The sequence below is a fragment of the Ochotona curzoniae genome, unplaced genomic scaffold (genome assembly GCF_017591425.1).
Source record: "Ochotona curzoniae isolate NIBS_2020 unplaced genomic scaffold, NIBS_Ocur_1.0 contig_3520, whole genome shotgun sequence".
In the NCBI taxonomy this organism is placed as follows: Eukaryota; Metazoa; Chordata; class Mammalia; order Lagomorpha; family Ochotonidae; genus Ochotona; species Ochotona curzoniae.
The window spans coordinates 14,762,188-14,784,027 of record NW_024465894.1 but is presented as its reverse complement, the minus strand read 5'-3'; the positions used below and the strand labels follow the sequence as shown (position 1 = coordinate 14,784,027).

The window sequence follows — 21,840 nt, the reverse complement described above, 5'->3', positions numbered from 1 at the left end:
GGCACACGGGTTGACCCAAGAGGACTGCGCTCTGTGGTGCTGTTGGTAGCCCTGGGCAGGCAGTGGCTGAGTCCTTCCCCTTGGGGCCTCGGCACAACATTTCGCACAGCAACCTTTTTGGTCTGTGGAGCATGGTGTGGATCTGTCAGCATAACCCACGAGTTACTTCTGGTGTTGGTATCAGGCCCCGCCCAGGGCTTTTGCCCTTGGGGAGCCCGCATGGGTAGAGCAGGGGCAGTGGCTGCCAGGTGCTCATTGCTGTTTGATCACTTGGCATGGCCGGTGCTACAGGCGTTCCTCAACCCTGTGGTTCGTGGAAAAACGTGGATGTGAAAACTCCTACCTTGTATACCCGTGGAGACCTCAGAGAGCTTTCACAAGGATGAGCGCCAGGATGGGCACGGGGCTGTGCACATGAACATGTGTCCTGCTGTGCCACTCACCCTGCCTGCCTGCCTAGAGCAGGCGTGGTTGTCTGAGGGCAGGGATGCAGGACTTCTGTCCACTCCTGCCTTCAGGGCTGCTCCTCATAGCTCATGCCAAGCCTCTGTGGGCTCGCATATTCCAAAATAAAATGAATTCATGCGTCCTCCCTGGACACACTCCTTTGGTGGTTTTGACCAAACTCTAGTACCTATTCCCCTGTAGGAAAGCAGACGAATTAGCACAAAAACAAACAATTTCTGGGCCCAGTAGCTTTCAGGGGCCTGAGTTCTGAGTGAAGCTGCAAATAGGGCAGCGCCTTCCTCTGCTGCCTACGCATCTGTCCCACCAGCAGAGCACACACGAGGCAGGGGCTGCTGCATGTGCTCCTCCGTAACACACCACTAAAAGTTCAGAATTGTTAGTAACGAAAAAACACGCAAACAAGGCCTGGCGTGATGGTTCAGTGCCTAAATCTCACCTTGCCAGCACTGGGATCCCATATGGGCATTGGTTCGTGTCCCAGCTGTTCCAATTTCCATCCAGCTCCCTGCCGTGGCCTGGGAAAATAGCAGAGAATGGCCGTAAGCCTTGGGGACCATGTGAGAGATCCACAAGAAGCTCCTGGTGCTGGCTTCGGATCCGCTCAGCTCCACTTAGTGGAGTGAACCAAAACAACTTTCTCTGTCTCTCCTTCTCTCTGTGAATCTGCCTTTCCAAAATAAATAAATAAATAAAATAAATCTTTAGAAAGAAAAAAAAAAAAGGAAAACAAACCAAAACCAAAGGAGCCCTCTTTCTCTGGGAATGGCAAGAGTACCACGGGCAGCACCCGTGGATGTGTGATGTCGGGTCCACTGCAGGAGACCCTCCAGTGCAAGAGTGGAGTCTGCATGTGTCCAGGTGGGGTGACCTAGCTGGTTTCACTACACCCCTTGACTCTGTCCACCACACCTCCTGAGCAGGTGTTTTCCTGGTTTACAGCTGAAAGGATCTCGGGCTGGGGGTGCTATATGTCTCCCAGTTCAACAGATGGCAGTAGAGGCAGGAACAGCAGCCAGTGAGTGGCAACTGGCAAGCCTGCCCCTCGGTCCCACCACTAACCCATGCTGTGTCTTGCAGAACTGCTGGAACTGCGGCCGCAAAGCCAGCGAGACATGCAGTGGCTGCAACATCGCACGGTACTGCGGCTCTTTCTGCCAGCACAAGGACTGGGAGCGGCACCACCGCCTCTGTGGGCAGAGCCTGCACAGCCAGAGTCCCCACAGCCAGAGCCGGCCGCTGCTGCCCGGGGCTAGGGGCTCCTCGGCCAGGTCCGCTGACTGCAGCGTGCCCAGCCCAGCCCTAGACAAGACCTCGGCAACCACCTCGCGCTCCTCCACACCTGCCTCCGTCACGGCCATTGATAGCAATGGGCTCTGAGCCCCAGAGCCTGCTTACCTGATGGCCCCCCTCCCCCCACCCACCAGGACACCGGGACCTGGCTGTGGGAGCCATGCACGCAGCTGCGGGGTCATCAGCAGGAAAGACGTGGGAACCAGAACAGTCCAAGCCTGGGGCATGCATCCCCCCATTGCGTCTGGGACCTGCAGGAACACACGCGTGTCTGCGCATGGACGCCCACCGGGACCCCGCCACCGTGGATTTCCTCACATCCCCCTCTCCCAGACGAAGCTGGCAAGGCCAGAGCACCATGTGGCACACCAGCTCTCCGCTCCTGAGCCAGCAGACTGCCAGATGTGCAGGTCAGCCTCCTGGTCCCTGGGTAGGCAAAGCATGGCCTTGGAACGCCCTCCTCAGCCCTGCTGGGCAGACTTGATGGGAAGCTCAGAGATGACAGGAAAGCCGTCACTGTTTCAATGAAAACACCAGAATAATGAGTAGATAAATCTCCCCCAAGCTTCACGGATAATTCTGTACAAGACTTTTTCCACCCAGCTGGCCACTTGTCCTTGGAAAACATTTTCCTCTCTTGCTTTTGTTTATGCCGAGTGTCACTTCCAATGCGTGGACTGGGCTCCAAGAAGCCTCACCATGGAAGCAAGTCCTCCACGCCTGTTGGCCAGACCAGCCATGCGAAGTGACCAAGCCTTTCACATCAGGGAAGTGCAGAATCTCCCAGCCCCGCTGGCAGCTGCCACCGTCACCTCACAGCTCCCGCACATCCTGGCCCCACAGGTCCCTTCCACCCTGCGACCCCTCTGGCTTCTGCCAGCCATGCCTGGTCTTGTCTGCACTGCCTCCTGCCCTTGAGATGTGTCTTTAGCCCCCACAGCTTCGTGCATCTAGCATTGGGCACACAAGCTCATCTGTCTTCTCCCATGTTGCCTGTTTGCTTCCCCAAGTCTTTGAACTCAGAAAGGTTTTGTGAAATATGAGAGCCATTTCAGGAAAACCTCATCAACTTGTCTTCCCTTTTTCAAGGAGTTTCCTGCTGCTTACCTGGCTGTCCAAACAGCACGTCACCTGTTTGTTCCCCTACAGAATGTTAAGCCTGCAGCCCAAGGACCGTCCCCTCCCCTCTCCCTACTGCTCCTGGTGACTGCAACAAGGATTTTCAGTCTTAGAAGAAACTTGATACAAGGCACCTTTAAAATTCCTGGATTTACCAGTTGCATTGCAAATGAAGTCAGCTGTCCCCGGAGAGAACAGCAGAGGGACACATGGCATCACTGGGTGAAACCCAGCAGGGCGGTAGGTAGTCGGTACCGCAGATAGGACCCGCCCACGTTTCACGGAAGCGGGGTGTCTGTGCCGTCTGGTGGAGCCCTGCATTGGTTATGGCATGAGTGTGGTTTGCAAGGTACCTGGACTCACCTCACTAACTTACAAGAACCCCTGAGTAGATCTAGATCTTGGGGGGAGCTCGAGGTCACCCAGTAGTCTTTGTTGAGGTGAGGTGGGCAGAGCCAGCCTGGCCAGCCCTCCTGGGCAGTCACTCCAGTGCCAACTTCCTGTTTGGTCTTCATAGTGTCATTCCAGCTGCTGTACTCCTGGGCACTGCCAACATAGACCTTGCCACGGTGTCTGTCCAGCTTTGAAAGACCCTCTTCCCTGGGGTGGACAGTCCACTAGAGGGGAAAGGCAAGCGCTGTGCTGTCGCCTCTGTACACCCTGCCCCTGCTCCCGGCTTTCAGGATGGGAATGGACATTTTGGTTCCCCGCTGGAATCCCCAGCAAGGTTTTAAAAAAGGCTCTTCTGGCTGCTGTGTGTGAGGCCCAGCATCTCCAGTTTGCATTTAGGGCGGCAGTGAAGGCCAAGGCCGGGGCATGATCCACACTGTCTCAGGACAGTCACAGGCATCCTCAACAGCCTAGAAACCAAAAGGGAGCGCGGTCTCCACAACTGCTGGAGACGGTACCGGGCCCTGCCCGCCTGCCGAGGGCCACTCGGCGCTGCCAAGGAAAGGCTGAGGCAAGAATCCCAGGAGACCATGGTGGCCACCCAGGCCTGAGGAAGACTTGGAAGCGCTGGAGCACGCCTGCTCAGGAAGAACAGCTGCAGCTCTCAGCTGATGCCCTCGCAAGTGCAGGGGATGCGCACATTGCCGAGCTGTCTTTCTTAGATGGGACCCAGCACAGGCCATGGCCGGCCTCAGCCACCACCTCTGCAGATGGACTTGTTTGCCCATTTGGGCCAGCTGGTTCACCAGAAGCTCCTCACTTCAGCTTCCATTCCCAATCAGTGTGTGTACCGTATCCAGCCCTGTATCTGTATTGGAGGGGTCCCCAGCGTGTCCATGCCGGCAAGAGCAGACGTGGCTCTCAGTAGTTGTGTAAGGCATCTCGCAGTAGCCTCACTGGCATAGCATGGTATGGCACATGCTTCAGACTGGAAGCCAGGAGAACAGCCAGTTGGCCGCTTGTCCTGGAGTCAGTGGAAGGGATTATGGGATGGAGAAAACATTGGAACTAGGACGCATCTTGGGAGGCTTCCTTCAGAACTGGCCTAGAACCAAGGCTCCCAGCTGGGCTCCTGGGTCAGGAACCGGCGCCAATTTTCTTTGATGGCTTTTAGCTATTTGCAGAGAACCAGGTGGTGGCATGTGTGAACCAAATGCAACAAAGGCCAGAGGACGCAGACTGTTGCAACATGGGCCAGCTGGCAGCTGTCAGGAAGTTGTCCCACCCAGCCTGGCGAGGGTCTGGCCAAGCTGGCCAGAGGGTCAGCTGTTCTTGAGAAACCAAAATGTTGCCTCCTGGACCTGCCCCCATGCACAGACATGCTCTTTCCCAAAGATGGTGGTGTAGAGACCTTCCCATCCCAGCCCCGGAGAGCCAGCAGGCCTGAGGGTGGGCCTCGCACGCCCCTGCACACCCTGACTGGTCAGGCCCCCAGCGGCACAGTGGATACTTGCTGATGCTTATACCAAATAGGGCATGCATGGCTGGTGTCTGCTAGGGACGACCCTGGCCTTGGACTTGGCAGAGAAGCAGCTGACAGAGCTGCTTGGCTAGGGGTCCCTGTGCACTGGAGAAGGCAGCCATGTAAGTGGAGAATGCGCACGCACGAGCAAGCAATGCCTTCACACGGTTTGTAAAGCACTGGTGAGTGTGCAGCCCCCACGGATGTGTCCCAGTCTGGGTTTTCTGTGCTTTGTCATTTTACTCTGATAGGAACTTTGTTACTCAGCTCTGTGCATAACTTATTTAATGTACTGTATAAACGAACCAAAACTGGTAAATATGTATTTAGTTTGTTCTACTTAAAGTAGTCAATAAAAGGCTATATTCCTTTTCTGCCTCGGCTGGGTGGGAGTGCACACACAACACACCGTCCTTCCAGCCACCCATGTCCCTACCTTGTGCCAAGCAGTTCACGTGGCCTGGAGAGCACATGGTGGTGCAGGAGGAGCTGCTGTGGATGGGCTGGTTCCCAGAGGGGTCCAGGCCCACTGCTCCCGTCCCACCGACAGGGTCCATGGTCAAGTGCCAGCAACAGCTTTAACTGTTTCTGTCCATTTCTGATGTGAAGTCCTAAGTAATTTCCTACCTTATTTGCTCAATGGTTACATCACGTGAGACCCTAATTTCCTTATCTCCGCCTCCTGTGTGCACTGCAGTACTTACTGAAGTCGCCTTCTGCCGTCCACACACCATTACGTGTTCATGTCGCTTTCCCCAAAGCCCTGAGATTGGTGCAGACACGGCGTCCACACCTGTGTGTGGAGTCACAGGTCAGCTGGATCTGAGGCCCCACTCATGCCACATGCCCTGTCTGAGGTTCTCCAGCCCGGTCTCAAGACAAGAGCCCTGGAGTGGGCAGAAGGGCTAACTGTGCTGTGATGTGTGCTGTGGGATGCGAGGTATGCCCTTGCTATCAGCCTTTCAGTCATGCTGCAGTCTGCCACACCGAGCCAGCAACACAGCCCTGTGTCAGCGTAAAGGGACACTGCCCTCAAAAACGGCAAACTGGAGGTTGTTCAGTACCACAGAGCACTCAAGCCAACTAAGTTACAATGAATGTTCTTTGAACCAGTATTGCTGAGGTCACAAATGAGAAAATGCAGGAATGCACTGAAGGCCGGCGGGGGGAACCTTCCAGGAGGAATTCCAGGAACTCAGTGCTGGAGGAAGTTACACCTCTGGGGGAAGTGGGAGACTCCCACCCCATGGGGTCCCTCGCCATGCAGGAGAGCCCACCTGTCCGCAGCGAAGCTGAACTGGGACCCATTCTGGAGCTACTCTTGGATTCAAATGAACCCCACGAATCTCAAAGATCTTTCCAGGCATGTGGCATTTCCTTGGGGGCCTGCTGCTGCTCTGCGCTCACCCATCAGCCCCAGGATGAGCCCCCAGAGCAGCGGCACCATGAGCACCAACAAGAACTTGGCGAATACTGGCTCCGGGGCCCACAGGCGTGGGAAGCGATCAGATATGAAGTCTCAGTAATCACAGCACGTGCAGTCTGTGGGGGAGCCTCAAGGCGCCATCACCCACCTAAAGGCAATCAATTCGTGCCTTGGCACAGGCAACCCCAATCTGCAGATACAAAAGTTGACAGGGCAAGCGGATGGAGTCTGAAGCCACTGACTGGCATCCCAGGAGAAGGAAATACCAACACCTTAGGATGAGCAGGCATTCGATCTATGCGTGTCCTTCGCACCTGAGCGTGTTTCTGATCTTGCTATCCCTCAGCCTTCATCCCGCAAAAGAGCTTGGGGAACCCCAAGCCCACCACACCTGAATGGGTCTCACTGGTGCAGCGCGCCCTCTTGTGGACGAGGCTGGACTTGTGTCCTCCAGCCAGGACCCCTGCTTTATCCAAAGCTGGCCTGTGGCCCATGAGTTCAGTGAGATTCCCAGGGTGCCTCCTTAGGGAGCTTCTCAGGAGACCAGGATCCAACACAACCCTCCCCTCCCTGAGGCAGCCCACTGCTCCATATGCTGACTTCTCTTCCTGCCCAAACTGTGATCCGCCTGGTGCTGATCCTACTAGAAGCAGCACACACACTTCTCCACACTCAGAGAATAGATCCTGCCTGCTGGGTGGCCTGCAGCAAGATGCTGTTCTCTGGCCCTGTTTCTTCTAGTGTAAGTTGAGGATGCTAATGACCTGTCTTTATGAGGGTGTTGATGGGATCACCTGGCTGTCATTCCCTGTGCAGGACTCAGCCCTCAGGCTTGGCCTCAGCCTGCTGCCCTCCCTGTCCATCTGGGAGTCACTGAGGATTCACTGTTGGTGGACCTGGAGTCTTGCTCAAGTGGTCTCAACTTCCAAAAGATACAATCAGTTTCATCCTTTGGTTTCAATTCCCCAAGGGCTGGGTCAGGGCACCTAGTGTGCACACCTGAGTGCTGCGGGGCAGTGGCGCTCTCCAGCACCTACCTGGCACTGAGCCACTCCCCAGGGCAGGTGCTGGGAGTGTGAAAGTGCATGCGTGGCAGCTGGCCGAGGAGCCTGCGGCTCCCTCTCCTGGCTTCAGAATTCATCCTTGGCACCTAACACCAGGCGCTTAGTAACAGGAGCTGGAAAACTAGCCAGTGCAGTTCACAGAGAGCAAGGATTGGGAAGGCTGCCAGACCGCATGCCTTGGGCCTACTGCTGAGAGCCTGAGTGGCGCCCACAGCGCGAGGGCTGGGGAAGATGCTGTCACGAGTGACCCAGGGCAGCTGGGGCTAGCAGCTGCACATGGCCGCCTGCAGGTGATGCCAGGACAACTTGGTACTGAAGAAAGCAACTGTCATGGGTAGGTCTCACTCCCTTTTTTCGGGTAGGACAGTGGGGCCCTGAATGGAGGGACTGCCTCTGCTGTGGGTCCGCGAGAGTGAGACGGGAGCAAGGTTTCTGGTCTAGGAGGAAGCACATAGGTTCTGGGGCCTGGCCCTGCCCAGAAGACAGGAGGCAATGCCAGGTGACTGCTGCCTTTATTGACTCTGTTGGAGTCCTGGGCTGGGGTTCAGAAGTCTCAGGACAGCAGGCAGTTCTGGGCCCAAATTATTGCTACTTGGCAAGGTCACCTTGGGGCTTCTCACAATGCCCTGAGAATGAGTGGGATGAGAACATGCAAATACTATGCAAATAACATGCAGTCCAACCCAGGATCCTCGGCAGGTGTCTGTGGCAGACAGGGGTGCTAGAAGTCTAGAGGCAGTCCAGGAAGGTGATGGGGACAGCCAGGTCCTTACCCCACTCTGCAGACTGATCTAGTCCTGCCTCTGGATGAGGTATGAGGGATTGAGGGTTCCCTGAGCTTCAGCCCTGGCTCTGCTACTGGCTGGGGACAAGCAAAAGCCAGACCCCTGGCCAGCAGGAGGAACACAGGACCGCCCGCCAGGCAGCCCAGGTGGGACGGGACCTTGCCCTGGGTCACACCACAAAGCAGGGCAGAAGCAACCAGCATCCACACCTCCTGAGCCGGGAGGAAGCCAGAGGGCCCTGGAGACCGAAGCTACAGACAACAGAATATGCTGCTGGAGACACAGGAAGCAAGCGGCCCAGTGCCCCAAGGACCTTCCAACAGCTGGCGAAGCAGGCAGGGTCCTCAGCTTAGGGCAGGCTCAGTTGTTGTTCATGATCCACCAGGAGGCTGTGGGACAAAGGGTTGCATGTCAGGAGCTACTCAGGTCCACTACCCTCCTGGGTACAGGGCTGTGGTGGGCACGGGGGCACAACCCACCTGGGAAGAACACGGTGGTGAGGGTGTCCGGAGCCCGCAGGTGGTCGATGAGGACGCGCTGGAAGGCCTTGCTGCAGGGCGACTGCTGGTGCCTAGGAGGGCACAGACGGTCAGACCCTCCCACCCCACCTGTTCCCTGATACCAACCCTGGGTTTCCCAAACCCTGGCTGAGAAACGGGAATAGTGTCTGTTTCCCTAGGACACAGTGAGGCTCCGGGGCCCAGCACAGACATCTGTGCCTTCTGGGTACCTCACACTGAACTGAGTTCTTTCCCCCCCATCTGGACCTCAGGAGTGGGACTACAGTTGCCCCCACTTTGCAAAGGGTCCTAGATTCGAGCCAGAAGGCAGGCCAGATTCCCTATAGGGCCCTCGCTCGCTCGCACCTTCTCCAGGAGGCTTCATCCTGCCAGAACTCATACAGCGTGAAGGAGGCCTTGTCGAGCGTCTTCTGGGCAGACACACTGCAGAGCCAAAGAGATGGCCAGGCCAGGGAGCCAGGGAGCCAAGGTGCTGCCCAGCAGCCCTCCCAGCTCCCCACCCCAGCTGGCCAGGCACTTACTGCAGACAGTGGCTCTGGGCCCCTGTGAAGTCCATGTAGCAGCCCAGGGCTCGGTGGAAGTCCTGCAGAGCCTCTTCGGCCACCTGCACCTGCCTCTGGGCCACCAGGATATGCTGCCAAGAGAGGCCGGGGCCACCAGCCAGCAGGTATGGGCTGCTGCAGGGGCACCCCATCCTGCCTGACCTGGCACCCATTGGAATCATCCTAGGGTGCAGCTCCTGCCACCTCACCCCAACCCTAAAGTGACTGGCATGATCCAGCCATCATCCTCCTCCCCTGCAGCATGTCCGTGTCCGCTTCCATCCACACCAGCTCAGACTTAGTCCTGAGTGACACAGATGTGACACTGAGGCTCAGAGGGACAGTCAGGCCAGGCTGGGGGCAGGTGGGCGCCACAGGGCCAATGAGGCCAGGTCAGAGGCAGGCAGACCGTGCCTCTCTCCCCCTGCTCACCGAGACAGGCTCCTTGGCCGAGTCCTCTTCCTGCAGGGGTTCTAGCCGGGGAGCCTGTGACAGACATGGAGTATAGGCTGAGCCCCCTGCACGCGTCTGGCTGGGACGAGGCAGCCTACACGGTACTCACCTTGAACTCGAGCTGGTTGATGAGCTCCTGGAGACGGCTGACCTGGAGCCGCCACTGTGCCTCGGCCTCGGAGCTCCGCCCTGGGGAGACCAGCAGTGAGGTATCAGGCATGGGTCCCTTGGGCCAGGAGCCCCTTTAGGGCAAAACACAGGACAGTGGACAGACATGCCCTGGGAAAGGAGGTACAACACACCTCCCACACTGCCTCAGACACACCTGTGTCATTGGAGCCAGGAGACCAGGTGGGTGACCGAGTGACCATCCTCAGGGCCCGGCGCCCTGCCCGCCGGTTAACACGCGGCCTGCTCTGCACTGGGCTGCTGTCTTCATCTGACCTGGGGAAGTGGAGACTCAGCCCACCAGCCCCACCACCCAGGCTCTCTGACAGTCTCCCTGCCCAAGAAGGCACTGACTCAGCCATGTGGGGAAGCTTGAGGGCTTGAGACACACACACAGCCACAGGCCGTCAAGGCCCACACGTACCGCAGGCTGAGGGCCTGGGCCTCTAGGGTGTCTGCTGCCCCCTCCAGCGAGCTCTGCAGCGCTTGCAGCTGGCTCACAGTCTCCCGCAGCAAGAAGCGTGTCATGAACTGGTCCACCTTGGAGGCCCGCTCATACTCCTGCAGGGGGGGTAAGGGGACAAGGCATCTTCTGGCATGGGCATGGACCCCCTGGCAGGATGGCCACCTCCCTACTCAGCTACCTCGCTTGTCAGATTGGCCATGGCCTGTAGGCAGGAGGCTGACTCGCAGGAGGCATCTACCTATTGGCTTGCTGGCTTCTCTGGACCACTGGGCCTCTTCCCCATTGGGGTAACTGCCTTCAGAAATGATCTGGCCAGTGAGCCCCCAGCATAGCTGGGCTGGGTGAGGGGCTAAGGACAGTATGCAAGGGCATCCCAGGGCCAGTTAGGACAGCATCGTGTAAATGTCCTACAGCTGGCCCCAAACTTGGCCTACAAATGTGCTCATTCATTCATGTAACCAATATTCACCAGACACTCTGTAATGGACACTCCAGACAGACACAGGTCACACAGGCTGCTGTGTACACACACACACACACACACACACACACACACACACACACACACACACACCCCCAGACACTCTGTAATGGACACTCCAGACAGACACAGGTCACACAGGCTGCTGTGTACACACACACACACACACACACACACACACACACACACACACACCCCCAGACACTCTGTAATGGACACTCCAGACAGACACAGGTCACACAGGCTGCTGTGTACACACACACACACACACACACACACACACACACACACACACACACACCCCCAGACACTCTGTAATGGACACTCCAGACAGACACAGGTCACACAGGCTGCTGTGTACACACACACACACACACACACACACACACACACACACACCAGTACTAGTCCCAACAAAAACTATCAGTCCCTCCCAAAGATGAGCAAAGACCAGGAAGCTGACCACTAGCACAGCCCAGGGCTGTCCATCTCAAGATTCTAAGACCCCAACTGCCTTCACCTCCACCTGCCTCTGCCTCCCTAACACAGGAACATTAGCACTCATCACACGGAGTTGCTGGCAACCCTGTCAGGAAGTCCTCTTCAGAACTCAGCCCAGGGCCTGCCACAAGAGTCCTCCTCCCCCACAGAGCTGTCACCATGGCAACCTTCAGACTTGACACCAACAAGGAATCTGCCTACTGCTACATGCAACAGGCGGCCATGTCCTGGGACTCCCTCCACCATGCCAGATGTACACAGAATCCCAGTGGGCAGTTCTAGCAGTTGTGATCCAGCCCTGCCCTACCCCCCTGCTACACACACACACACACACACACACACACACAGGGCATCTCCAGGAACCATCCACACAGGGCTTCCTGCCCACCAGGCACAAGTTCCTGGGCCAGGTTTGTGACCAGAAGACCAGCATAAAGGAGGCAAGGTCCTCCCATGCTTGAACAAGCCAGCAGCATGTGTTCCCAGGAAATCCTTCCACAAATCCCCTCTTGGGGTCCTAAAATGCTTTCTCAAGTTCCAGCAGTCACCCGTACCCGTGCCACACCAGGTCATGTACAAGACATGAAGGCATGAGGTCACACAGCCAGTGGGAGATCAGAGGTCAAACCTGGAGCACAGACCTCCCCCCCCCCCCCATTTCAACTCCATACCAGACCCTGACAAGTCCTGCCTCTGTGATCCTGTGGTGTCTGTCTAGCCTTAGGACTGGGACACCAGGTAGGAAAAAGGTAGAGTGAACAGAGCCAAGAGTTGCCACAGGGGGGCGCTAGCTGGCAAGGACAACCTATGACGTCACAATATGGCCTCCAGACCAGGGCTATCCCAGGGTCCCCCACCACAAAGCAGGGCAGGGGAGGCCTGGGCCGTGGCCCCCAGTGGTGACTAGCCCTGCCATGGGAAACAACAGTTCCCAGAGGAGGAGCAAGCGGGCCTGCAAGGACAAGGGGATGGACACGGCTGAGCGCAAACAGCTCTTCTGCCACTTCCACAGCAAGAAACCGGGTGTGAGTGCTAGGGGGGGTGGGCAGCGGGCACACCTAGAGGCTCGGGCCAGCACGAGGCTCCCAGAGTTCAAGGAGGCCAGGAACCAGAACGTCCCCAGGCTTCCCACCTCCAGGAAGACAGACAGGGAGTTGGGGTCCCCTAGCTTCAGTACTGCTACCCTTCTGTTAAATGGGTGGAGGCCCTGGAGGGTGGGCCCGAGTCTCCCAGGAAGGCTGAGTGGGGGTCCTTGGCGCGGAGAAGGGAAGGGTGTACCTCTCCTGGGCCTGAATGACAGGGCAGGGATAGCGCACACTCCACACACACACCTCCTCCAGGGGAAGAAGGGGACCCTGCCCTCATGCCCTGCCCCCTTCCCCGCTTCAGGCCAAGATTGTGCTGCTTTTTCAGTTGGACAGGCGGCAGCAGCCTGCCGAGGCGGCGGCAGCTGGCCCCAGAGTGCGGCGCCGGGAAGACGCGCCCAGCCGCTCGGTGCGCTCTACCGCGCCAGCGTCCATGCTGCAGGGAGCCGGCGATGGTGCAGGGCGGCGTGAGGGGGCACGTGCAAGAGAGATGAAAAAGATCCTGGTGCTGCTGCTCTTGCTGGACGCGAGGCAGCAGGAGCAGGGGCGCCACACAGGGGGCCCGCCCGGAGCCAAGGCGCGGCCCAGCGTACCAAGGCGCGGTGCCAGTATGCCCGCCTGCAACCAGGAGAGCGGCGAGCGCAACCCGGGTGAAGAGTGGCCATGCAAGCGGCGTCGCTGCCCGCGCCGGCGGCCCTGAGCCCACGGTGCAGACTCCTGGTGCAATAAAGAGCTAGGAGAAACCTGCAGCCTGCCAGCTTGCCTGGGGGTATCTATGTAAGGCAAAGCTGGGGCCCAAGCAACGGCCCCACCCCACCCCCAAAGCTATCCTGGACAGCGTTGAGATCCCACTCAACAGCAGCAAAACGACAAGGGCTGCCGGGAACGGTAGCTGTGCCCTCCTGGCACACTCCAGATCCCCCACCCCACCCAGTCCCCAGGTCTACATGTCCAAGGGAAGTGGGCCTGCTCACTCTACCCCCTCTTGGTAACTCTGACCACACTGCCCCTTGTGGTCCCAAAGTCTCTCCTGAGAGGCCAGCCACACCCAGCTCCGTGGCTGCACGAGGGGTAACTAACTTCCCAAGGCCCTCAAGGGTAGCACCTCCTGCCACACCTGTGCTTCTTATCCACCCCCCAAACCACTTTCCATCCACTGCCCAGGGTGGGCAGAACTGGCCAGCCCATGGGTGCTCAGTAAGGGCTGACTCTCCCCCAGCATCCAGTGACAGTCTCAACTCCTGGCCTCCACGGGGCCACAAGCAATTGGTCCAACCCAGCAGGTCCTCTCAGCCTCTCCTTCCCCGGCACTGTAATTGAGCAGTTGCGGTGAAAAAGGCAATGCAAAGGGCCGTGTGTTGCAGTATACCATGCTAATCTTTAGCCTTCAGCACCGGCATCTTACATGGGCACCAGTTCATTTCCCACTGCTCCACTTCCCGTTCAGCTTGCTGCTTATTGTCTGGGAAAGTGACAGGATGGCTCAAGTGCTTTGGCCTCTGGACCCATGCAGCAAACAGAAAGAAGCTCCTGGCTTTAGCGCGGCCCAGACCTGGCCTTTGCAGTCATTTGGAAAGTAAACCAATAGATGGAAGTCTGTCTCTCCTCCCCTCTAACTCAGCCTTCCAAATACATAAATTCTTTCTCTGTCTCTCCTCTCTGCAAATCTGCCTTTCCAATAAAATTCTCAAATACACTTTTAAAAAATGTTAAACATGCACAATGCCAAGGCAGTGCACATTCTGGCATTCTTGCTAGGTCAAACCTAGTTCCAGAAACCTGCTTTTACCTTTGCCACAGCATCCATTAAATAAACGAGCCCTGTAATAAAATCCATATTTCAGCTTATGGCCACCTTTAAAGAGTGACCAAAATGGCCCTAAGACAACAGCACATCTGCAGGTCTCTCCTGGGGAGGAGGTCATGACCCAGAGAAACGCAAGGAAGCCAGCTTCGGACCAAAGCCACAACCTGGCTACACAGGCCCGCTCGCACCAGCCCCTGGTGCGGGAGCTCTGGGAGCTGGCCCCACAGTGTCCTGGGAGGTGCCCCCAGTCTGAGCTCTCCCCAGCACTGACAGGGTTGGGAGCAGGAACGAGTCAGGCTCAGCCAGGCCCTTGGATGTCAAAATCACCTGCCCATGAAAGGATGGATCCAGAGCTTCCGTGGGAGGAGCAGAGGGCTGAGGTCACAATGGGTCCAGTCCAAGTTCTCATTACTCCCCTCAACTGCATAACCCGGAACTCCCACCAAGTCCGAATGGCCCTTCCATTCCCGCAGCTCTGACTCTCTGGGTGACTTCTCAGCATCTAAATGGATTCGACTCTGGCTTGCAGTATTCCACAAGCTGCAGCTCAGGGGGCAAAGCCACGTGGCTGACTGGCGTTGAGCCTGGAGTTAGAACCCAGAGCCAGCCACAAGCTGTGGTAGTCTGGCTGGAAACAAGACTGACAGTGGGGGCCAGAAGCAGGCCCCCAGCTCAGGAGCGAAAGCAAACTTGGGCTGATTGGCAGCCATTCGGGTACCAAGAGGAGGGGCTTGGGAGGCAGAGCCAAGAGGTGAAAGTTGGACGGGGGGCCCAGCTCAGGAGCGCCCAGCTGAACCCCAAAGATGGCTGCAGCATCTCGGAGCCGCCGGGCCCGCCGGCCGCCCTCCCCTGGGCACATCGCAGTAGTGGTGGACCATGGCTCAGGTTTCGCCAAGGCGGGCTTCGCGGGCGAGAGCCAGCCGCGAGTCGTGCTCAAGAGTTCCAGCCTGGTACCCAGCTGGGACCGGCCCGTACGACCTGGCGCACCGGGCTGCGAGCTGGCGGGCGGCGTGGCGCGCGCACACCCAATCAAGCACGGCGTGATCGTGGACTGGGAGGCGCTGGAGGGGCTGTGGGAGCGCCTGCTGGTGGGCGGCCTGCACGTGTGCCCGGAGCAGTGGCCCATGCTGGTGAGCGATTCGCCGTCCGCGCCGCCAGCCGGCCGGGAGAAGGTGGCCGAGCTGCTGTTCGAGACCCTGGCAGTTCCTGCATGCCACGTGGCTAGCACGGCGCGGCTGGCCCTCTGCTCTGCCGGCGTGCTGAGTGGGCTGGCGGTAGAGGCGGGCGCAGGCGTGTGCAATGCCACACCCATCTATGCAGGCCACTCGTGGCAAGAGGCCACTTTCCGGCTGGACGTGGCCGGCAGCACCTTGTCCCGCTATCTGCGGAACATGCTGCTGGCGGCGTGCCCCGAACTGCGACCGCAGGCGCTGTCCCGCAAGGCGGTCACGCAGTTCAAGAAGCACTGCTGCTATGTGTCACTGGACTTCGAGGCGGATCTCCGTGACCCTAGCCGCCACTTCCCGGCCAGTTTCTGCATGGGCGATGGGTGTGCCCTCAGCCTGGGCAGCGAACGCTTCCGTTGCCCGGAACCCATCTTCCAGCCAAGTCTGCTGGGCCAGACTGAGCCAGGCCTGCCTACACTGGCCTTCCGGGCCCTGCAGAAACTGCCGGCCGCACTGCGAACACGGCTGGCTGACACAGTGGTGCTGGCTGGTGGTTCCACGCTATTCCCTGGCTTTGCTGAGCGCCTGGATTTGGAACTGGAGGCACAGTGCCGGCGACATGGCTATGGTGCCTTGAGGCCCCGCCTGGTGGCCAGGCCTGGACGTGGCACAGCCGTGTGGACAGGTGGCTCCATGGTGGCCTCCTTGCACTCCTTCCAACGCCGCTGGATGACCCAGGCCATGTACCAGGAATACGGCCCTGGACTGGTGCACGAGGTGTTCAACTGAGTGGAACTACGTGCAGGCGTCCTCCCAAGAAGGGGCACCATGGATGCTGGGCCGGCCATGCTACTGCTCCTCAGAGGCTTGACACTCCAGAGAATAAAGAATGGCAGTGTTTAGAGCTGCCAAGGTCGTCCTGTGGTGACAAGCCACTCTTCCCCTGTTGCGACAAGCGGCACCCTCCTGTGGACTTACAGGTTGACTCTGGTGCCCACTTCTGGTTCAAAGGACACCTGTCCAGCCACAGATCCCAGGACTCCATCTCCATGGCAACAAGGCCATGCCCTACCACTTGCATCCACCTCACAGATATGCAAGTCCCCTCCTCAGCGCACACACCCCTCACCACTGTGGCCTTGTGGACACCCAGCCCCTGCCAGCCTGCCCTGGGAGCAAACCTATGAAAGTGGACTATGCCTAGATTGCATGCAGCCCTGCCCCTAGCTGCCCACTCAGGCCATTCCACCTACAGAGCCTGAGCTTGCCCTTCATGGATTAGTGGGATGGGCTCTGCCCCACCTCCTCAGAGAAGCCGCTAAAGTCACCTACTCCTCCCCCCCCCCCCCGACCCACTCATATGGGCACCACCTGTTGGACACATGTGAACACTGCAGTCCCTGTCCAACCCCACCAGGCTGGGGTTGCTGGGAACACAGCAGACAACGCCCACAAAGGCCCTTGCCTTCACCCTGGCTCAATTGAGGCCTGAATCGCCTGGCTGAACCCCATGTGTGGTGGCTGATCACTGGTTCACAGACAAGAACACTGAGCCTAGAAACACGACAGACACAGCCCTAAGATGCCAGAGCCAGGATCTGAACGCAGGTTTCTAGCTCCCCAGCCCTGAGCCACACAGGGGAGACTTGTGGCACAGCACATACCCTGGCTTCACTCCGCCTCTAGCCACAGGCCCTTCCACTCACCAGCTTGGTGGTGTCCATGGCAGTGAGCACTGCGCGGTTCAGCGCCTCCAGTGCAGCCAGCACAGGCTGGTAGACTCCCAGATGTCCCGAGAAGTAGTCTGCAGGCAGAGGAGTTGCTCAGGGGTCTCCGGATCCACACCCCCCACCCATCCATCTGCCCAACCTGAAGTGTGGCTGCCAGGGATGGCTCAGTCACTGGGGAGATCAGGACATCTCCCTGCTGCCCAGGCTCCTAGGCACAAGAGCTGCCATGGGCCTACTCACCACACAGTTTCTCTGTTTCCAGGTTGCTGCAAGAACAAACAGAAGGCGCCCTTCAGACTCTGGCCCTGGGCCAATCCCAGTCCCTATTAGCTCCCCACTAGGCAGACAAGGATGTGACATCCCTTCCATCCCAGGCTGAGTTGGTCAGACTGCCCCAGCAAATGCTGAGGACAGACTCTGGGCCTCCGAGCGGGTCTCAGACCAAGGGAGACAGATGTGTACTTGGATCAGGGAACAGTGTTCAGAGCTGCCAAAGGCCAGCCAGAAGATGTGGGAGGCCAAAGAGAGGTTCTCGGAGGAGGTACAGCCTTGGCTGGGCCTTGAGAGATAAACCTGGGGAAGCCTGGTCGGTAAGTGAAGGGGAGCACTTCAAAGGCTGAAGTCCAACTCTCAGGAGCCTTGAATGTCGGCCCGGGCCTGGAATTTCTCCCAAGATCGGGGGAAGTGAAACGGAGGCCCAGCTGTGCCTGCGCGTGTGTCCAAATGAGAAAGCCCAGGAGGGGGCGCAGCTCGTGCTGAGCCATGTAGATGTGGGGGTGCCACAGGGAGGTGTGCGCACGCCTGTGCACCTGCAGCCCTGGCGGGGAGCAGGCAGGGCCCAGCTGTCCCCAGGCATCCTTTGGTGCCTGCAGGAAGGGGAGGAAGGGTGCTGAGCTACTGGGTGGTGACTCAGGCCTGGCTATTTTGGGGTCCCAGCTGGAGGCAGTATAGTGGGCAAGAATGGAGCGGGGGAGGGGGAGAAACATGGGCAATACTGGCACAGAGCCCTGGCATCTCTCCCTGGCTAGAAAGAACTGAGGCAACAGGGGACACAGCAGGGTGAGGACTTGGTCTTGGATCCACCCCGCTCTCTCCAGCCCAGTCCCCTCTCTCGTACTCACTCATTGGGGTGCCCATCAATGCCACTGAACAATTCCCACAGCTCCCCTGGGCTGAGGACACCATCGGCAAAGTAATTCTGGAATTCCTCAAACGAGAGCTTCCCGTCGTCTGCAGCAAGGGTGAGACACGGAGCAGTCAGTCTCCATGAGCCTGACCGCAGCCCTGCCCCTGGGGCCCAGCCCCCAGAGCGGGGATGGGACTCTGAGTAGGGGATAGGATAGTCTGGGGACAAATGGTCACAGCTCCCACAGATCCAGGGCCCATCTGCAAGAAGCCAAGGGACAGGGTACTTTGTGTATGGCTCTGGGTAGGCACGTAAGAAAGGCATGCCAAAGGAAGAACAGGAGAGCAGACAGCCTCGCTCCAGGCCCAGGACCTTCCACAGAGAAGCCCCGGGAAGGCAGGGGGAATCATCATTGGGGCCTGTTGGAAACGCCTGGCTGGCCAGGAGGCTGTAGAGCAGAGGCAGAGTACTCGCAGGGGATGACAAAGGAAATAGAATATCTGGTCTCTAGGTGTGCTAGTGCAGAATCCACATGCAGTCTGAGTCTTCCCCAGTGTGAGACACTGGTCTTGCTCAGCCTGAAGACACTCCAGGGGAGTGAGGTCAGGGCCCTGCCTGGAGGAGGCTGCAGCACAAGAGGGACCAAAGTCCACAAACAGCAGCAGATGCAGGCTTCCATGGGCCAGCAGGGTACCACAGGCCACACCCCCATCATCTGCTGCAGCACCTGTGCTTCAAGGGGGCCCCCTGGGCTGGCTCTGAGGCCACCCAGGACCCAGCTGCAACCGTCTAAGGCTTGGCTAACTTCAGGCCTTCTCTGGGCCTAGATGCAGGTCAGGTGGAAGCTGACGGAGCCCTCTGAAATCTGAGTTAAGTCCCCAACAAGGCCTTGTCTCCGTTTTCCAACCCCTCACACAGGGAATCTAGAACTCTGCATCACACGGAGGTGGGTTCCAGGCCCACCAGGAAAAGGTCCCTCCAATCCTCTGCTCCTTTGTGGCCTCAGATGAGGGATTCCCACCTCGCTGGTGGTTGTTAGGACAACAGGAGGTCATCTACTGAGAGTACCAGTCCCTGTGCCAGGCACTGTGTGAGCATTACCTCCACAGGCCTCCAGCTGTAGCCAAACCACACTTGCCTACTTCCTGCCACACCCAGCTAAGGCGGCATCTCCTCCAGAGAGGCTGCTGATCACTTCTCTGGCTTCAGATCCTCCCAGAGCTTGGCTCTATCCTCAACTGTGCCCCTACAAGCTTCCAGCTCCCCCAGGGTCTCCCTGAGACTCTCACCCTACCCAACTGAGGAATCCAGGGGAAGCCACACTCACCATTCTTGTCTGCTCTGCGGAACACCTGGAGAACAAATGGGCAGTCAGTGAGCTGTGAGTGGTGTCCCCACCCCACGCCCCTCTGCCCAGTCTAAGCCAGGCTCGCTGCTCAGCTCAGCCCTGCAGGAGCTGTGCCTGCTAGGGTCACACAGGAAGAGCACCCAGCAGGTCGCATCACTTGCTTACTTCCCCCGCAGGGCCTGGCCCACAGGGTAGGGGGAGCGGAGGGGAAGGGGTGCTCCAGGCTGGTTCCCTGCACACCTACGTCCCATAGTCTGACCCAATGTCCATCTGATGCATTGGACCTTGGCTAGGTCCGAGTTTGAGAAAGGCTGGGGAGATGGCCAAGATGCAGCCTAAGCAGCCTGGGCAGCTGTCCCAGACCTGAACCCCTAGCTCTGCTGTGTGGCCATGGTCTCTGCCAGTCACTGCCCTCTCTGGGCTGTTTCCTTGTGCTTCCTGAAGACTGCCATGCAGGCAGCAGCCAGTCCTGTCTTTGCCATGCCTTAGCTTGTCCACTAGCAAAGTATGGGGGATGAGGGAGCAGCCTGAGGTTAACCTTTTAGTTGTATCCTGATAGGAAAGCGGCAATGCACAGGGCATGTACAGGTGTTCCAGCAGGGAGCGAGGGGTGGATTTCATATATGAAACAGAGAAGGGCCCTACATACAAACAGTATAATCAAAACAGGTCTCAGGATCAGAGACTCCAGGTCCTCCCAGTGCAGCCCAGCACAGGGGGAACCAGCTGGCAGCACAAGAAGCCTGGACAAGAGGCCCTCCTGATGCATGTGTGTGGGGTCAGTGAAGCACAGGACGGAGCCCAAGCCCCGGCCTGCTCACAACAGCTCTGTCCCTGGCTCAGGGTCACATAGCAGTCCAGTGTGGCTTGGTCACCCTGGGAAGCTGTTGCTGTTGCAGGCAGGGGTGATAAGATGCAACAGACAGGCCACACCCTGTGATGTCCCTGTGTGCATGCATGATCAGGGACAGAGCCCTTCAGGCCTCAGTTTTCCAATCTGAGATGGGGGACAGTCAGGTCCCTGCCAGCCAGGAGGTCTGCAGCCAAGATGCTGAGTCACAGGGGCAGTGAGGAGGGGGCAGGAGTACTGCTTCTCCCCACCAGAGTGGGGGCAGGCAGCGAGTGAGAGGGACTCAGCCTGGGGGTGAAGAGTGTGGCTGAAGGCCAGCCAGGCTGCTCCACACTGCTGCCCAGGGGGACTCGGGCCACTCCTACAGCTGTAGGACTCTGGGGGTCAGGGTGAGACCTCCTCCTGCATCCTGGCACTTACACAGGACTGTGTGGGGAGGCTGCACCCACCCCCACACGGGACGGGTTGGGGGCTGCTGAGACAGGGACAAGGACGAACACAAGGCGGCCCAGATAAGACAGTCTGAAGGACCACAAGAGAACAGACCTGGAGGATGGGGGAACAGGGGCAAGGCCTCAAGGTAGTGGGAGAGACAGACAAACAAGCAGGGAGCCAGAGACTGGCAAGGGAAGACAAGAGACCCAGAGACCCCTCAAGCCAGCCCGAGCCCCACTCACGTCCTGGAAGAGAGCGTGTCCGGCGGGCCCAGCGTCTGCCGCGGGCGTTCGTGGGGCCCGGGCGGTGGGCGGCCGCAGCAGGCACACAGTGAGCAGCCCTGCGCACGCCATGGTGTCGCCAGCCGCTCGCCTCCGGCTGGGCTGCGCTCTGGCTCTGCCGGCGCTGGCCGCCAGCACCTCGGAGGGCGGCGGGCAGCAGCGCATTGGCGCCGCCGTGAGCCACGCCTCCAGCCACGCCCCCTCGCAAGGAGCCGAGACCCCCACCCTCCGCAAGCCCTGCCCCGGCCTCAGCTTCCCCCATTTACAAAGCCGGCGTCCTGGCTGCAGCATCCAAACCGCTCCATGTTCCTCTCGGGAGGGGTGGCCGCCATGGAGTCAGAAAGCCTACCCAGGGATGCCACCTCGCCCAGGTCTCTGGCCTCAGGACCCCAGCCAGCCTCAACACCATGCAACAGAGAGCTTTACAGGGTCTCAGGAAGTCCAGGCCTCAACTTTCCCCTTTGATGCCTACGAGCCCTCCATTTCAATATTCCTGCTGCACCACACCACTGGAGCTCCCAGGTCCCCTCCTCCCTCATACCGCGGGATTCCAGGTCAGCCAACCTAGTGTGCACCTCAGGTGAACTCCCATTCACCCCTGTTATCAATCCAAGCACAAACACCCCCCACTTCAGGAAGCTCTCCCAGATCTTTGCATTTATGCAAATCTCCATGAGCACCTGAGACCCCCCAATGGAAGGCATCTACACAGGAGAGTACCTGGCACCAACAGTTACAAGCCCAGAACATTCTGGAATAAGTTGCCCTGTGGGGCTAGGCAAAAGAGGCAAGTCCACTTATCACCTGAGGTGCTCC

At 58.6% G+C, this 21,840-nt stretch overlaps 3 protein-coding genes across 8 annotated transcripts in view; 2 read left to right on the top strand and 1 right to left on the bottom strand.

Moving 5' to 3' along the window:
* CBFA2T2 (CBFA2/RUNX1 partner transcriptional co-repressor 2) overlaps positions 1-5,163 on the top strand; it is a 57,333-nt gene extending 52,170 nt beyond the window's left edge. For all 4 annotated transcript variants that reach the window (XM_040981632.1, XM_040981633.1, XM_040981631.1 and 1 more), the window contains one exon: positions 1,546-5,163. In XM_040981632.1, the coding sequence (XP_040837566.1) occupies positions 1,546-1,845 (300 nt within the window). In that variant the 3' untranslated portion in view covers positions 1,846-5,163. The remainder of the gene's footprint in view (positions 1-1,545) is intronic.
* Positions 5,164-7,728: 2,565 nt separating this feature from the next.
* Positions 7,729-21,123, bottom strand: NECAB3 (N-terminal EF-hand calcium binding protein 3). Of its 3 annotated transcripts, none has more exons than XM_040981627.1 (13): positions 20,986-21,123; positions 19,438-19,462; positions 18,106-18,214; positions 17,225-17,250; positions 16,961-17,058; positions 10,173-10,309; positions 9,892-10,024; positions 9,690-9,806; positions 9,560-9,613; positions 9,107-9,219; positions 8,931-9,008; positions 8,544-8,635; positions 7,729-8,453 (listed from the first exon to the last, which is right to left on the bottom strand). In XM_040981627.1, exons 1-13 carry the CDS (start codon positions 21,094-21,096, stop codon positions 8,425-8,427), a joined length of 1,122 nt encoding a protein of 373 aa, XP_040837561.1. In that variant the 5' UTR covers positions 21,097-21,123; the 3' UTR covers positions 7,729-8,424. The 3 variants fall into 3 exon arrangements, with proteins under 3 accessions (XP_040837561.1, XP_040837562.1, XP_040837563.1); XM_040981628.1 differs by having other exon boundaries at positions 9,690-9,769; positions 9,906-10,024; XM_040981629.1 differs by lacking the exon at positions 9,560-9,613 and having other exon boundaries at positions 9,107-9,201; positions 9,690-9,769; positions 9,906-10,024.
* Positions 14,892-16,043, top strand: ACTL10 (actin like 10). Its single transcript, XM_040981227.1, has one exon. It carries the CDS (start codon positions 14,892-14,894, stop codon positions 16,041-16,043), a length of 1,152 nt encoding a protein of 383 aa, XP_040837161.1.
* Positions 21,124-21,840: the final 717 nt, after the last annotated feature.

What these genes read in the sequence shown, in the direction of transcription:
- NECAB3 (XM_040981627.1), bottom strand. Translation starts at nt 21,096, where the DNA reads ATGGCGTGCGCAGGGCTGCTCACTGTGTGCCTGCTGCGGCCGCCCACC. An exon ending in TCAACCAGCTCGAGTTCAAG is followed by an intron (nt 9,614 to 9,689) that starts GTGAGTACCGTG and finishes TGTCTGTCACAG; the next exon opens with GCTCCCCGGCTAGAACCCCT. An exon ending in GATGAAGCCTCCTGGAGAAG is followed by an intron (nt 8,636 to 8,930) that starts GTGCGAGCGAGC and finishes GTGCCCTCCTAG; the next exon opens with GCACCAGCAGTCGCCCTGCA.
- ACTL10 (XM_040981227.1), top strand. Translation starts at nt 14,892, where the DNA reads ATGGCTGCAGCATCTCGGAGCCGCCGGGCCCGCCGGCCGCCCTCCCCT.